Source organism: Akebia trifoliata, chromosome 3 (genome assembly GCF_017979445.1).
Source record: "Akebia trifoliata isolate Shusen 1 chromosome 3, ASM1797944v1, whole genome shotgun sequence".
NCBI classification, from domain to species: Eukaryota; Viridiplantae; Streptophyta; class Magnoliopsida; order Ranunculales; family Lardizabalaceae; genus Akebia; species Akebia trifoliata.
The window spans coordinates 49,922,015-49,935,672 of NC_141377.1; the positions used below are offsets into that span (position 1 = coordinate 49,922,015).

Genomic DNA, 13,658 nt, shown 5'->3' on the forward strand with positions numbered 1-13,658 from the left:
TGTTGGCTAATTGGGAATCCCAGGTTTTCTGTTTGTCTGCTCTCACACCTTTCTCTTTGGACTTTTCCACCCAATTTTATTTATAGAAAAAAAACATTTAGCGATAAACTAAGCTAAATTTGATTTCAATCTACTCGAATTTAGGCCAAAAACATTAGTGGCACGTTAGGTAATATGAAATGAAGTAAAATTCAGAGGTTACTGTCCAAAAGAGCAATGCTAACTCCTCGCTCATACTAAGAGGGTGCGGCAGTGACGCTTCTCCTCTTTAGAACACGTGTCCACAAGTTTCTTAGATATCCAAGGGGCCGAAACATGCTGCTAAAGTTTTATATATATATATATATATAGGGAGCGGTTCGGCAGCCCTAAGTTTGCCAAGTTTGATGCCAAACATTTTTTATAAATCACTTTTTATGGGGTTAGAAATTTTGGAATAGGCTGATTTTTTTGTGAGGATGATCTTTTCACCGTAGAGATCATCCTCACAAAACATCAGCCTATTCCAAAACTTCTAACCCTAGTTTATAAGTTGAAGAATCGTGGACCGTTTAATTTTTGTAAATCACTTTTGATGGGGTTAGAAGTTTTGGAATAGGCTGATTGTTGGTGAGGATGATCTCCTCATCATAGAGATCATCCTCACAAAAAATCAGCTCATTCCAAAGCTTCTAACCCATATTTTGAAAAATGTTTGACACCAAACTTGACAAATTTTAGGGCTGCTGAACCGTCCCATATATATATATATATAGGGAAATGTTCAGCACCCTAAGTTTTACCACACACTTTAACAAACGTTTTTTGTCCTAGATGGGTTAGAAGTTTTGGAATGGGCTGATTTTTGGTGAGGATGATCTCTATGATTAGAAGATCATCCTCCCCAAAAATCAGCCCATTCCGAAATGTTTAGCCCCATGTTTACAAGTTGAAAAATCGTGGATCGTCCATTTTTTGTAAATCAACTTTGATGGGGTTAGAAGTTTTGGAATGAGCTGATTTTTGGTGAGGATGATCTCCTCACCATAGAGATCATCCTCACAAAAAATCAGCCCATTCCGAAACTTCTAACCCATGTAGGACAAAACTCGTTTGTTAAAGTGTGTGGTAAAACTTAGGGTGCCGAACGGGACCCATATATATATATATATCACCATAGAGATCATCCTCACCAAAAATCAGCTCATTCCAAAACTTCTAACCCCATCAAAGTTGATTTACAAAAAATGGACGGTCCACGATTTTTCAACTTGTAAACATGGGGCTAAACATTTCGGAATGGGCTGATTTTTGGGGAGGATGATCTTCTAATCATAGAGATCATCCTCACCAAAAATCAGCTCATTCCAAAACATCTAACCCATGTAGGACAAAAAAACGTTTGTTAAAGTGTGTGGTAAAACTTAGGGTGCTGAACATTTCCCTATATATATATATATTATATATATATAGGGTCCCGTTCAGCACCCTAAGTTTTACCACACACTTTAACAAACGTGTTTTGTCTTACATGGGTTAGAAGTTTTGGAATGAGCTGATTTTTGGTGAGGATGATCTCTATGGTGAGGAGATCATCCTCACCAAAAATCAGCTCATTCCAAAACTTCTAACCCCATCATAAATGATTTACAAAAGGTTCAGCACCCTAAGTTTTACCACACACTTTAACAAACGTTTTTTGTCCTACATGGGTTAGAAGTTTTGGAATGAGCTGATTTTTGGTGAGGATGATCTCTATGATTAGAAGATCATCCTCCCCAAAAATCAGCCCATTTCGAAATGTTTAGCCCCATGTTTACACGTTGAAAAATCGTGGACCGTCCATTTTTTGTAAATCAATTTTGATGGGGTTAGAAGTTTTGGAATGAGCTGATTTTTGGTGAGGATGATCTCCTCACCGTAGAGATCATCATCACCAAAAATCAGCTCATTCCGAAACTTCTAACCCATGTAAGACAAAACGCGTTTGTTAAAGTGTGTGGTAAAACTAAGGGTGGCGAACGGGACCCTATATATATATGGGGAAATGTTCAACACCCTAAGTTTTACCACACACTTTAACAAACGTTTTTTGTCCTACATGGGTTAGAAGTTTTGGAATGGGCTGATTTTTGGTGAGGATGATCTCTATGATTAGAAGATCATCCTCCCCAAAAATCAGCCCATTCCGAAATGTTTAGCCCCATGTTTACAAGTTGAAAAATCGTGGACCGTCCATTTTTTGTAAATCATTTTTGATGGGGTTAGAAGTTTTGGAATGAGCTGATTTTTGGTGAGGATGATCTCCTCACCATAGAGATCATTCTCACCAAAAATCAGCCCATTCCGAAACTTCTAACCCATGTAGGACAAAACGCGTTTGTTAAAGTGTGTGGTAAAACTTAGGGTGCCGAACGGGACCCATATATATGTATATATATTAGAGATACCTCCTTATGTAGTGGAATTGTTTACATAACTCCCCTTGACTTCAGTCATTTCTTATAAACTCAAAAAAGTTACCTCGATGCCCTATTCCTTCTCCTGATCATCATCTGAAAGTGACGTTAATGCCCTCGTCACTGTCATTGTCTATTCATCATCAATGCACTCTTCATCATCAAAAAGTGATCTCTATGGCCCTCATCATCACCATCGTTTTGAGAAGAAAATCAAATTTTTTTCAGATTATTTTTCACTGGTCCATAGAAGCCGACAGAGGCTTAAGTTGATCCATGATAAAAAAATTTCTTATGGAGAAAAATATTTTTCTACATAGAAATTATTAAAAAAAACATTTTATTAGAGGCAATGATAAAATGATCCGTGGTTTTTTGACTCCCCCTTCCGACATACTCTACTGACATGGCATGTGCTAAAATTATAAATTTTTCCTCGGGATATACAATTGTACATCTTCATAAATATGAGTGATTGTGTATCTCAGAAAAAAATCTTGATTCTTCAATAATCATTATTCCAATGAAATAGGTAAGAGTAGGGATCTAGAACGATGTCACGGGAGGGCGTGGAAGCTTGCTTTTCATCGAGATCTCAAGTTACTTCAGCATTATCCATTATATTTTGGAATAATGTTGAACTGACCTCAAAAGATTGACCTCATTTCACTCTTTGGTGACGTGGAGGTGTGCACGATCCACAGCGAGATGCCGAGTGAAAAGCATCTATGATTCTGTGTGCACCTTCAAGTCAGAAAAGTGCGAAATGAGGTCACCGCAGCACTGACTATATTCTGTAATCGAGTTGGAATGAACAGGGCCTGTATGTACTTCGTAGTTTTTACACACTGAACATGAGACATCAATGATCCCATGATGTAACAATGGGACCTCCGCTTTGATGTTCAACGGCAGGGAGGATGCTTGATGTAGACTATAACAATATCTTTGCTTCTAAAACACGGAATAGAACGTTACAATTGTGGTATCTTTTGCTTCCATTTTTAACCTAAGAATAAGGATACATTAATCTGTACAGCACTATTGTGGGGGCACCTCCTTCAAACAAAACTTAATCCGGAATTGATCATCTTTAAAATTCCGTGTTGTCCCATGCCGAGCGTGGAGGGAGAGGGGGAGGCAACCCTCATTATTGTTCTGTGTTGTTCCACGCCTTGAGCGTATCCATTACGGTCCCAAGTTGCCCCTCTTTTACAGTTTCTTGTACGCTCAATACAAGAAAAACAACCAATCAATCACCCTCAGAGCTGTAATACTAAATCTGGGTGGGCCATGCTTGAATTTGGAGATCCTGATGTCTGAAATCTGATATTCAAGTCAGGGGGGGCAGAATCTGATTTGTTCTGCCGTAACAATCCATGCCAAGATGGTTGTTGCCTAAGCCCCACTATGGAGGAACCTGCATATGCCTCATGGCTCGAATTTTGCAAGGATGCATCAGAATTTATTGTACATGAATTTTGAGATGGATTTGGGTTTTCTGATTCTAAACAGTTTGATGGCATTGAATGGACAAATTTGTTGTGGGCAACCATATCAAGCTTCCGAAAATGCGTTGAAGCCTCTGGACTGACACTCCCAGATGGTCGGGCTGGAACCAACTGAGATGAAAGGTTAAATCCAAACCTGCCACTAGAACCATTCATAGCAGGGTCAACAAGTACAGAATGCTGATGAATCTGAAAGGGTGGCCTGATCCCACCACCACTACGGTTCATTTCATTATTATTTAGTCCTCTAGCAGTTTCAACGCGCTCTGTGGTAGGTTCTGTAGGTGTGTTGGTGGATGAAGCAACCGTACATGGAGCAAGAGTTCTACTCAAAAGGCCATCTGAGACTGAATTATTCGAAGTCTCCTGCTTCACTGGCAATTTCTCTCCTTTTGATTCAACAATGAGAGGTGTAGTAGAAGTAGACAATGAGATTCTGGGTAAAGGAAAGGGCTGCTGAGGTGGCAGCGGTTGTGATGGTGATGGCATTAATAGTGGTGGTGGAGCGTCATTTTCTACCACCCATCCATGGCCAAACATCATTCCAGCAGGCAATGCCTTTTCAATCTTCTTGGAGGCTATTTTCCAGGCAATTGGCCCAAGCATCGCAGAAAATCTAGCCAAGCTTCTTGCGTACCCATACTCCATATGAAGCCCCACCTGAATCAGATCAAATAGCCACTTAACCAGGTGAATCCTCAACAAACATTAAAAGGAAAATAAATCTAAGATCCATTGGAAGGAGTCCACCCAACAGCATATAATGATGGTCTAGCACCATCATCCTCAAAAAGAATTAAAGATTAACGTATGTTTTGATCGTTACTCACAGCCATTAGCTGTTTCTTCTCTCCATCAAAAGTAGTCAATACTGAAGGCTCGCATCCAATGACAGATGGATGCGAATGCTTGTAGGTGTTACGCCGGTTTTCGTCCATTATGAACTGTTTCTTCCCAAACCTCATCGACGAACCCTTCAAAATATAACCTGTAGACCAAAATAAAAATACCACAAATTCATTTTGGAATCTTTGAGCTGAGGACCTGTGAGAAAGCAAAGTCTAATCAATTCTTAAGTCCAAACCTGGAAATTCACCATTTCTCTCAGATTTATGCTCTGTGGACCAACCAGTATGAGCTTCACTGTTGCCAGACCCATAGAAAGCCCTTTGTGATGTACCAAAGAAGCCATACTTGTCTGCTAGAGGTCCTTTTCTTAGATCATAAGAGTTAGACCAGATTGCATTATCACCGGCCATAGCAGGCGTTGCATCTGAGGAGAAATCAGAACCAGCACGCTCAATGGTAGCCTTGCCCAATGGTTTTTTCAGGTTCTTGGTTGGTGGTCTGCCTCTCTTGACTATTTTGTGTTCTGGTTCATTATCATCACTATCTTGCCTTAAATTTTCAAAATTCTTCTTTGCCAGCTCTTGTATAGATCGTGCCTGGAAAGAAGAACAAGAATTTTCAAATGGAATATAGATAATCAAATTATGACAACAACAAAAAAAAAGTAGATGCCAAAAAATGAGTGAGCTGTATTTGATGGTACCTGTCTGAAGTAAATTGTATCTGGTGAATTATATTGCATTGCATTTGAACAGATTAAGAAGACGTCTGTCTGCATGAAAATCAGTATAAAATTCAACATCACAAACTTCCATAGAAAAATTCAATTTTCAGTACTTGCAAAGAACAAATTGTTCGTTTTTTTTTTTCTCTTTTGGAGAAAATTAAGGCAATAAAATCATTGAGGGCATCATCAAGTCAACTACGGCTCAAACCATGTTTAAGGGCATCATGAAATTTCCAGTCATTCAAAAGACATAATTACATTGCATCTGTTTCACCGACGTCAAAACACAAACAGAGATGCTAAATGATTTTCATAGGTGAATCCCTCGGGACATCCAATATCATAAGGGGAAATAATATAGTTGTAAGGGGGCATATACAAGCTATCAACGAAAAATATTTTGTTGTCAAAAATATTCTAAGTTCAAAAATATGTTGTCAGACACATGTCAACCAGTATTACGAAAAAGTGGAATAAAACTTCAGCAATGATAGATGATCGGTAGATTATCCCCCAACCATAACCATTTTTTTTGGAAGGAAATCCATGACTTAAACAGGCCCCTAACCATAACCATGAACATGTAAGAGGTTCAGGAATCAGGAACCAAAGTTTGAAGGTTCCACCAAGTAGATCTTATAGACCAAAACTAGAACTTACTAACTTTACTTGGGTATTTGCCCAAAATTATCTAAAGAAAGCTAGATCAGATGGTTAGGATCATCTGAGTTTGGCCTAGGAGACCCTGGCTGGCCCCTATGAATGGTGGAGTCCCAACCTTCGCATGTTCATTCAAGGATAAACATGTGTCCATCCTGACATAAATATCCGTACCTGCTTGTGTATTTCTTATATTATTTATTCTATTTTCTACGGTTCTTTTCTTTCTTATATTGTATGATGATAATGCTTAAACAGTTTATCCTATAAAACACCAATACTTCTACATTTCCCATGCTTTTGTGATGTATGATCGATAAAATAAAGCAAGCTTTGAAACTATCATACAATTGTCTCTGTTACCACCTCTGATGGTTTACACCTCCCTGATGACCATGGTGACTATGGCTGACATTGACATGCTTTTAAGTTGCATAAGATACAAATCAATGACCTATACATGGTGCATTTCCTCTTTTTAACAGGAACCTGATTGCGATCACAGTTCGACAAGCCCAATAAAGTTTCAATTGAATCAAAGAATTTGATGAAGACTAGTTGGAAGTAGGAAATGTCATAGACAACACTCCAGTTGAAATTTTTCACAAGAGTGCTGATTTTGTAACTTAACCTGACATGGTAACTCAAAAATTCACTGACATGGCAGGTGCAAGAACCGTATATTTTTCCCCTTGGGATACACAACTGCACATGTTTTATGGGGATGTGCAGTTGTGTATCCCAAGGGAAAAATCTACGGTTCCTGCAGGGTACACGTCAATTGAGTTTTTGAGTTACCCTGTCAGGTTGAGTTACAAAATCATTACACTTTTCACAATTGATGTAAAATATAACCATGAATGCCAAAGACATTTTTGAAATTGTCACATTTTTTCTGATAAGTAAAAAATTTATTATAGAGGTGGTTGAGATGAAACTCGGTCAAATTATTGATAGTTCATACAGGGATGGTAAAGTCCTGTAAAATAAAAAAGTTCCGACTGTGAAGTAGGAGGTTACTCAATTTCTCCTGCAATCCACTGAGAATACAGTAAACACATGCATAAAGACATTGGGACCCATTTTTTGAAGGGCTCTACAATCATACCAAGGCACCAATGCTATCAAAACAGCACAAGAAATGACAGGAAAACCAGCTAGCCAAGACAACAATTTCTTCCTGCCACGGCATTAGGGTTTAACCTCCATATTTCCAATAAAGAGAGGGGCACCTAATAATTGGGCTTTTCTTGGATTCAATAGTCGTCCAATGCAACATCATTATAGCCAAAGTTGAGCAGATTGAAATACCAAAAATCTTGCTATAAAAAGATCACAAAGGATATCCCTGTGTGCGTGTGTGTGTGTGAGAGAGAGAGAGCGAGAGAGTCTTTGGTTAAATTGGTTGTTATGTTGTTAGGTCGTAAAAAAGTCAAGACAAGACAAGAGATCCACTCATCTTGAAGGGAGTTCCCCTCTGGAATTCAATCAGGACTCGAGAGAGTCTTCAGTTAAATTGGTTATTATGGTTGTTAGGTCGGAAAAGAGAAGACAAGAGATCCACTCATCTTAAAGGGAGTACCCCTCTGCACCATTCCCTCCCCTGGTCTTTGGTTGAAATAGGGCTTCTACTACTATAAATTAAATCTGAAAGATACAATCACTTAGGTCTCTGTTTTTTAAAAATATATATATATATATAAATAATTGAAAGATATAAAATTTATCTATAAAAATAGGTAGAGATGACCATCACAATGGAAAAGAACACAGAATTAGTCTCACTTACAGACAAAGCCCCATCTGATTATAAAGTCTTTGAAGAAGATGCCCTTAAACTTTCTTTTTGATAAGTATAAAATTTTATTGATAAGAAAGACAAAGACAAAGGAAGGGAGGCTGAGAGATCCCCCAAACAAGGAAGAACAACCAGAAACAAAAATAAGAGCAACTAAAAAAAATATAAAGAAGAAAGCTACAAAAAAGAAAAACTACACGTCACAAATCGAACTCCATCTAAAAACAAAATCTTGGAAAGAAACTCCCACAAAATCTCTGCTCAACTTGGACCATAAGTACAGAAGGCCCAAAATCTCCAATAAAATGAGTGGGACGTACTCACCTTGCTCTGAAATACTTTGTTGTTTCTCTCTTTCCAAATGCCCCTAGTAATGGCAAAGGGAAGGATAGTCCAAAGGTGCCTCTTTCTAAAAGAAAAGGTATTGAAGGGCAACCCTTCCAAAAGCATAAAAAAAGTTTGAGGTAATACCCAAGTCACCTAGAAACGGGACAAAAAAAAACATCCAGATATCTCAAGAAAAAGGACAATGAATTAAAATGTGATTCACAGATTCCCCATCTCTCAAACACATAGAACAAAAAATTGGAGTAATCCAGCCTTAAGAAATTAAATTATTCAAAGAGAGAATCCTCCCTAAGGAAGCAAACCTCACAAAGAAAGAAACTTTGAAGGGAACCAAGGTGGACCAAATGATGGAGATCAAGAAAGAAACTTCAAAAGATGGAAGTAAACACTAATAGAACGAGCGGGCTGCAAAAATTTTATCCTTAGCCTTGAACCATTCCCTCCTATCCAGATCGTTATCCCTTAAGTGAAAAGAGTTCAGAAGATCAAAAAGAGGTATAACTTCCGTAATCTCCCAGTCATTGAAATTCATCTTAAAGCCCAAATCCCAAAAATGATTGTTACCGCTTTGAACCAGAAAATCTTTAACTGAACAATTCTTTTTCAGCGAACAAGCATATAAAGAGGGGTATTGAATTGATAGGGACGAGTTACCACACCACCAATCCTCCTAAAACCTAACCTTATCCCCATATCCCACTTTAAATCTAATCCCCCTCTCGAACTGGTCAATGCCCTTCAGAATTCCTCTCCACACACTGCAACCAAATGTAACCCTAGCCTCTCCACTAAGCCAATCAAATCTTCTCTCCCCATACTTAGCTTTCACTACTCTCTATTCATTTCCTCCCAAATCTTCACACTAAAGAAATCTAGAACCGAACAATCTCTATAAATATTGTACTAAAAGTGGACACGAGACAAATACACCTCTAATATGGTTTTGTGACAAGAGATTCCTGTGGTTGGGTGTCTTTTAGGGGTTGCATAATCATTATAAAAGAAGCACAATCAGTCATAATTAAGTTGATTAACCAAAATGTAGTGCTGATTTCTCTAGTCATGTCAATACTCATGATTTCAATTATTAAGTCTTCTATATTTCTTGCTTAATTAATAAATTAGATTCACCAGTCATAAAAATTTCACGTGGAACTATATGGCAATACAGGAATAAGATGGGTAGAGAAATCTACAACACACCAAATTGTCAAATATCAATCATCTCTTGGACCTTGAAAGACATTACTTGTGTAATAGAGATGGAAACATGATTTGATATCTGACACTGACATTGACAGCCACAAAATTGACATGCCATCATGTACCTACAATCCAATAGATATTTGTTTAAATACTTTAGTTCCTGTACAGTCTTAAATACAGAAAATTTTACTTGGATAAGGTTATATACATAAAAATTGTATAGATAATACATAAATAATACTAAAAGTGGAAAAAAAAAATTATATTAGTACATAAAATGACGGGGATTCTTGCATTTTTTGTGTGATAAGTATAATAAATTTATTAAAACAAAAAGAGATTACAATAAAAGCATAAAAGGAGGTCGAGATGACCAACCAACAAATACAAAGGCACCTAAGTAGCACACAAAGAGGCCCAATAAAAGATGAAGTCTTCGAAGAAGACACCCTTAAACTCAAGACATTCTTTGCACCAAAAGAATAAAAGACCTAAAATACTAAGCATGATCTCCTGAGTTGTAGATACAACCCCTTCAAAAATTCTCCCGTTCCTCTCCAACCATAAGTCCCAACAAGTAGCAAATGGAAGAAACCTCCACAAAGTCTTCAATCTCCCGGAGAACAAAGAAAGATCCCAACTCTAGAAAGGAGATAACACAGAATTGGGGAGTACCCAAGAAATCCCAAAAGACAAAAAAAGTGATGCCAAACAGCAAAAGATAATACACAAAGTAGTAAGATGTGGTCCATTCACTCACCACCAGAATTGCAAAGGACACGGAAGTGACACGGATTCTTGTTGATCATTGAAGCTGACCATTTTACAAATAATACCTCTAAATAGACATAAAGAGAAAAATATGGAAAAGTAACAAGAAAACAGCAATGTAAGCATAACATTCGGCGACACCTAGGCAGTAATTTTATTTATTTCAGAAACAATTGAATAGTATAAAAATATATTTTTTCATTTATGATTTGGTATGTGTGCTTATTTATTTATTTTGATAAGTTAAAGTGTGTTTATGGTTATCCAAGAAGAAATAGAAATGAGTAGAACCCAAAATATTACTTTAGAAACCTATTTGATTTACCAAATCAAGCTTAATTTTGATAAAATCTTACCAAATGGCACATTTAAAAGCCTGTTTTAAATTTAATAAAATAGCAAATCGAGAAGGAACTAAAGAGCATGATGGTGATTATAATAATAATTAGAAGAAGAAGATGCTGATGATAATTTTACTAAGGACGCAAGGCCTGCTAAAGAAGCAAAGGCCTCACTAATGCCTAAGGTGCAAGGTGAGACATGATACATTTAAAAATATCAACAATAAAAACAGTGTAAAATACAAGAAATACAAAATTACATAATGAAAGATATTTCTAGATATTTTACAATTATAACATATAAATAGGATGTATTCGATATTTCAATTTTCAGAAGTAGACACCAACCAATACTAAAGTGACAATCTACTAAATGATTTAGAACAATATTATAAATACTCAAATCAAGTAAGCAGCCTTAAAGATTACATAACATACAAACAAAATATGAGAAAAAAAAAAATGAAGAAAAAAATAGAAGAAAGTGAGGTTCTATTGTAGTAGTAGAATCCACTCCGATTGCAAAAGTAGAAGATGACGATGGATAAAACTCTAATGGAAGATGAAGAAGAAAATGTAAGTGAGCACAAATAATGCAGAGTTCACAACAGTTATTTAATAGAACACGTACAATGGTGTTGGATCAGTTCATTTACAATTTTTCATTTCTAACCCATTCGCTCATGCATCTCAACATCTTCATCTATGGTTCACTCACTCTGTGAACTCTATGTTTCTTGATTGCCCAACATTATGGCTAATAGAGTATAGTCAATGTCACTTTTGTCTCATAATGTTCCTTCTAATTCAATTGATGCACAGCAATCACATAACACTATGGAAGCATCACTCCTACTTTAGCCAGCCATCTTTGATCAACAGTCAGCATATCTTCAGTACCTCCAGCATTGTAAATAACCTAACTTAGATAAAGAAAATTGATCTCTTCACTATAGGACGTGCCCATCAATCTTATATACTGGCACAATATCCACCTGTTTTGCATTTACCCTCTATAATCTCATAAACCAATCCTATATTATCTGCAAATTCAGTCAAGAATATACTGAAACACACACAATCATAGACCACAAACAAGAAAAGGATAAAGAGGAGCATGAATATATGTGAAAGGGTAGCTGGATTCCAATTGCATAACTAGGTGGCAGTCCTATGAAGAATCACTTGGTATTCAGTGAGCCCAGACCGGTGCCTAAGTAACCATGGTTCTTACCAACCATGTAGAAATAAACCCAAAATAAAAAAGGGCAAAAAAAGTTCATTAAGCGTAAAAAATGGAAACAAATTTCCCAAATCAACTATTCAAGAAACCAACATTTATTTAAATGCTTGGTATTGCTGCCTTTTTCAATCCCATCATATCTTGAACTAATATTTTACAGCAAATTTAAATTAGGCAGAACCAAACCTCAAATTGTTCCAAGTTGGTATAAGCTCCACCATTCAGTTTCTTCCTCACAGTTCCAAAATCCATTGGATGCTTTACGATGTCATGATAGTCTGGAAGCTGTGCAAAAGATAATCCAAAATTTACTAATGAAAAAGGGTTAATTACTGTGTCACAAAAACATGAATTAATCCCCAAAAACACACCTCTTTTGGGTCCACTGGTTCAGAGAACACACGGTAAGTGTCTTTCCTGAAGGTGGATTGGAAAATATCAATCAAAATCCAACTAAAAAAAATAAAAAAATGTAATAACTGCTAAGAAGATCAAACACACTTTTGAAGCCTATCCAGAACGAACGTCAACAACTTTTTGTCTGGTAAAGGTGCTGTGGGTCCGGACTCCATCGTTGTGGCTGTTTATAAATATCACAAACCCAGGAAAAAAAAAATTAATTAGTCGAGGAATCCAATAAAGTCTTTTAGAGGGGAAAACGAGATTGATAACGAACCCAAATGCTTGTCAGTCGCTTTCGAAGGGGGTTCGTGTTTTTTTCCCTGCAAAATTCGTTAAAAATAAATTTTACAAATAGCATAGAGATATTTTCATAAGAAACCAAGAAAAAGTAACAGCTAAGTCAGCTAAAATCAGAGAAATTAAACAGCAAAAGAGAGAGAAACTAGAGAAAAAGACAAATTTGAACTTTACAGACAAGATAGTCTGTCATCTGAGTAAATAAAGGTCGATTAAATGCAATCCACATTCCACAATAAAATAAGAAACCAAGAAATCCAAATTTTGACCAAGTCAAAAACATAAGCTTCCGATTCTAGAAATAAACCAGAAAATTCAAATTAAGAATGAAATTGCAAAGAATCTCCAAGAAATTGACAAGCGAGGAAAAATTCAAAGCTATTATATCCGAATTCTTACAAATTTTACTAGAATGTCACAATTACGACCAAAAAAGACCAGATCTGCTCGATCCAAGAATCCTACATCTCCAAAAACAAAAATTCGTCACCTTTTCTCCATCGCTATGAGCGGATCCGTCTCCAACTGCATTGATCTTCTGCAGTTTTGTTTCTCCATTCGAATCAAAACCGAAAGAGTCCGAATTCAAGTGCGGAAAATTCTCAGAAGATCTTTGATCCTGCTGATTCGAAGGCAATCGAAGAACTAGCTTGAGCTTTTTCTCTCTCCGCTTTCCTTTCAAATCTTCGTCATCTTCCTCATCATCAGCTTCTCCTGTTTGAATTCTTTTGGTTTCCGCAGCGATTCCATCAGGGCTACGATTTCGGCGAGTGGATCTACGATTAGGATCTGAATTTGAATTAGGGTTAGAGACGATATGATTTCCAAAATTAGGGTTCGAATAAGGATTAGGGTTTGGATTTCGTTTTTGTTGTTGTTGTTGTTGCTTTTGTAATTTGAGATTTCGCTTTTGAATATCTAAAAGAGAGGGCCGTCCTTTCTTCTTCTTCTCCACTCCCTTACCCATTTTCTTGTGTTTGCGTCCTCTCTCTCTCTCTCTCTCCAAACAGGTAATTTTTACTTATTTCGTATTTATTAAATAATTTTAAAGGGTACAAATGATGACA

The 13,658-nt window shown here is 36.8% G+C and overlaps 1 protein-coding gene across 1 annotated transcript; it reads right to left on the bottom strand.

The window, feature by feature from the left end:
- Window positions 1-3,368: 3,368 nt before the first annotated feature.
- LOC147407687 (uncharacterized) lies at window positions 3,369-13,582 on the bottom strand. The gene is made up of 9 exons (XM_086436392.1): window positions 13,082-13,582; window positions 12,569-12,614; window positions 12,394-12,472; window positions 12,264-12,309; window positions 12,079-12,177; window positions 5,502-5,570; window positions 5,034-5,394; window positions 4,780-4,937; window positions 3,369-4,609 (listed from the first exon to the last, which is right to left on the bottom strand). The coding sequence occupies exons 1-9, from the start codon at window positions 13,556-13,558 to the stop codon at window positions 3,701-3,703; spliced, it is 2,244 nt and encodes a 747-aa protein (XP_086292518.1). The 5' UTR covers window positions 13,559-13,582; the 3' UTR covers window positions 3,369-3,700.
- Window positions 13,583-13,658: the final 76 nt, after the last annotated feature.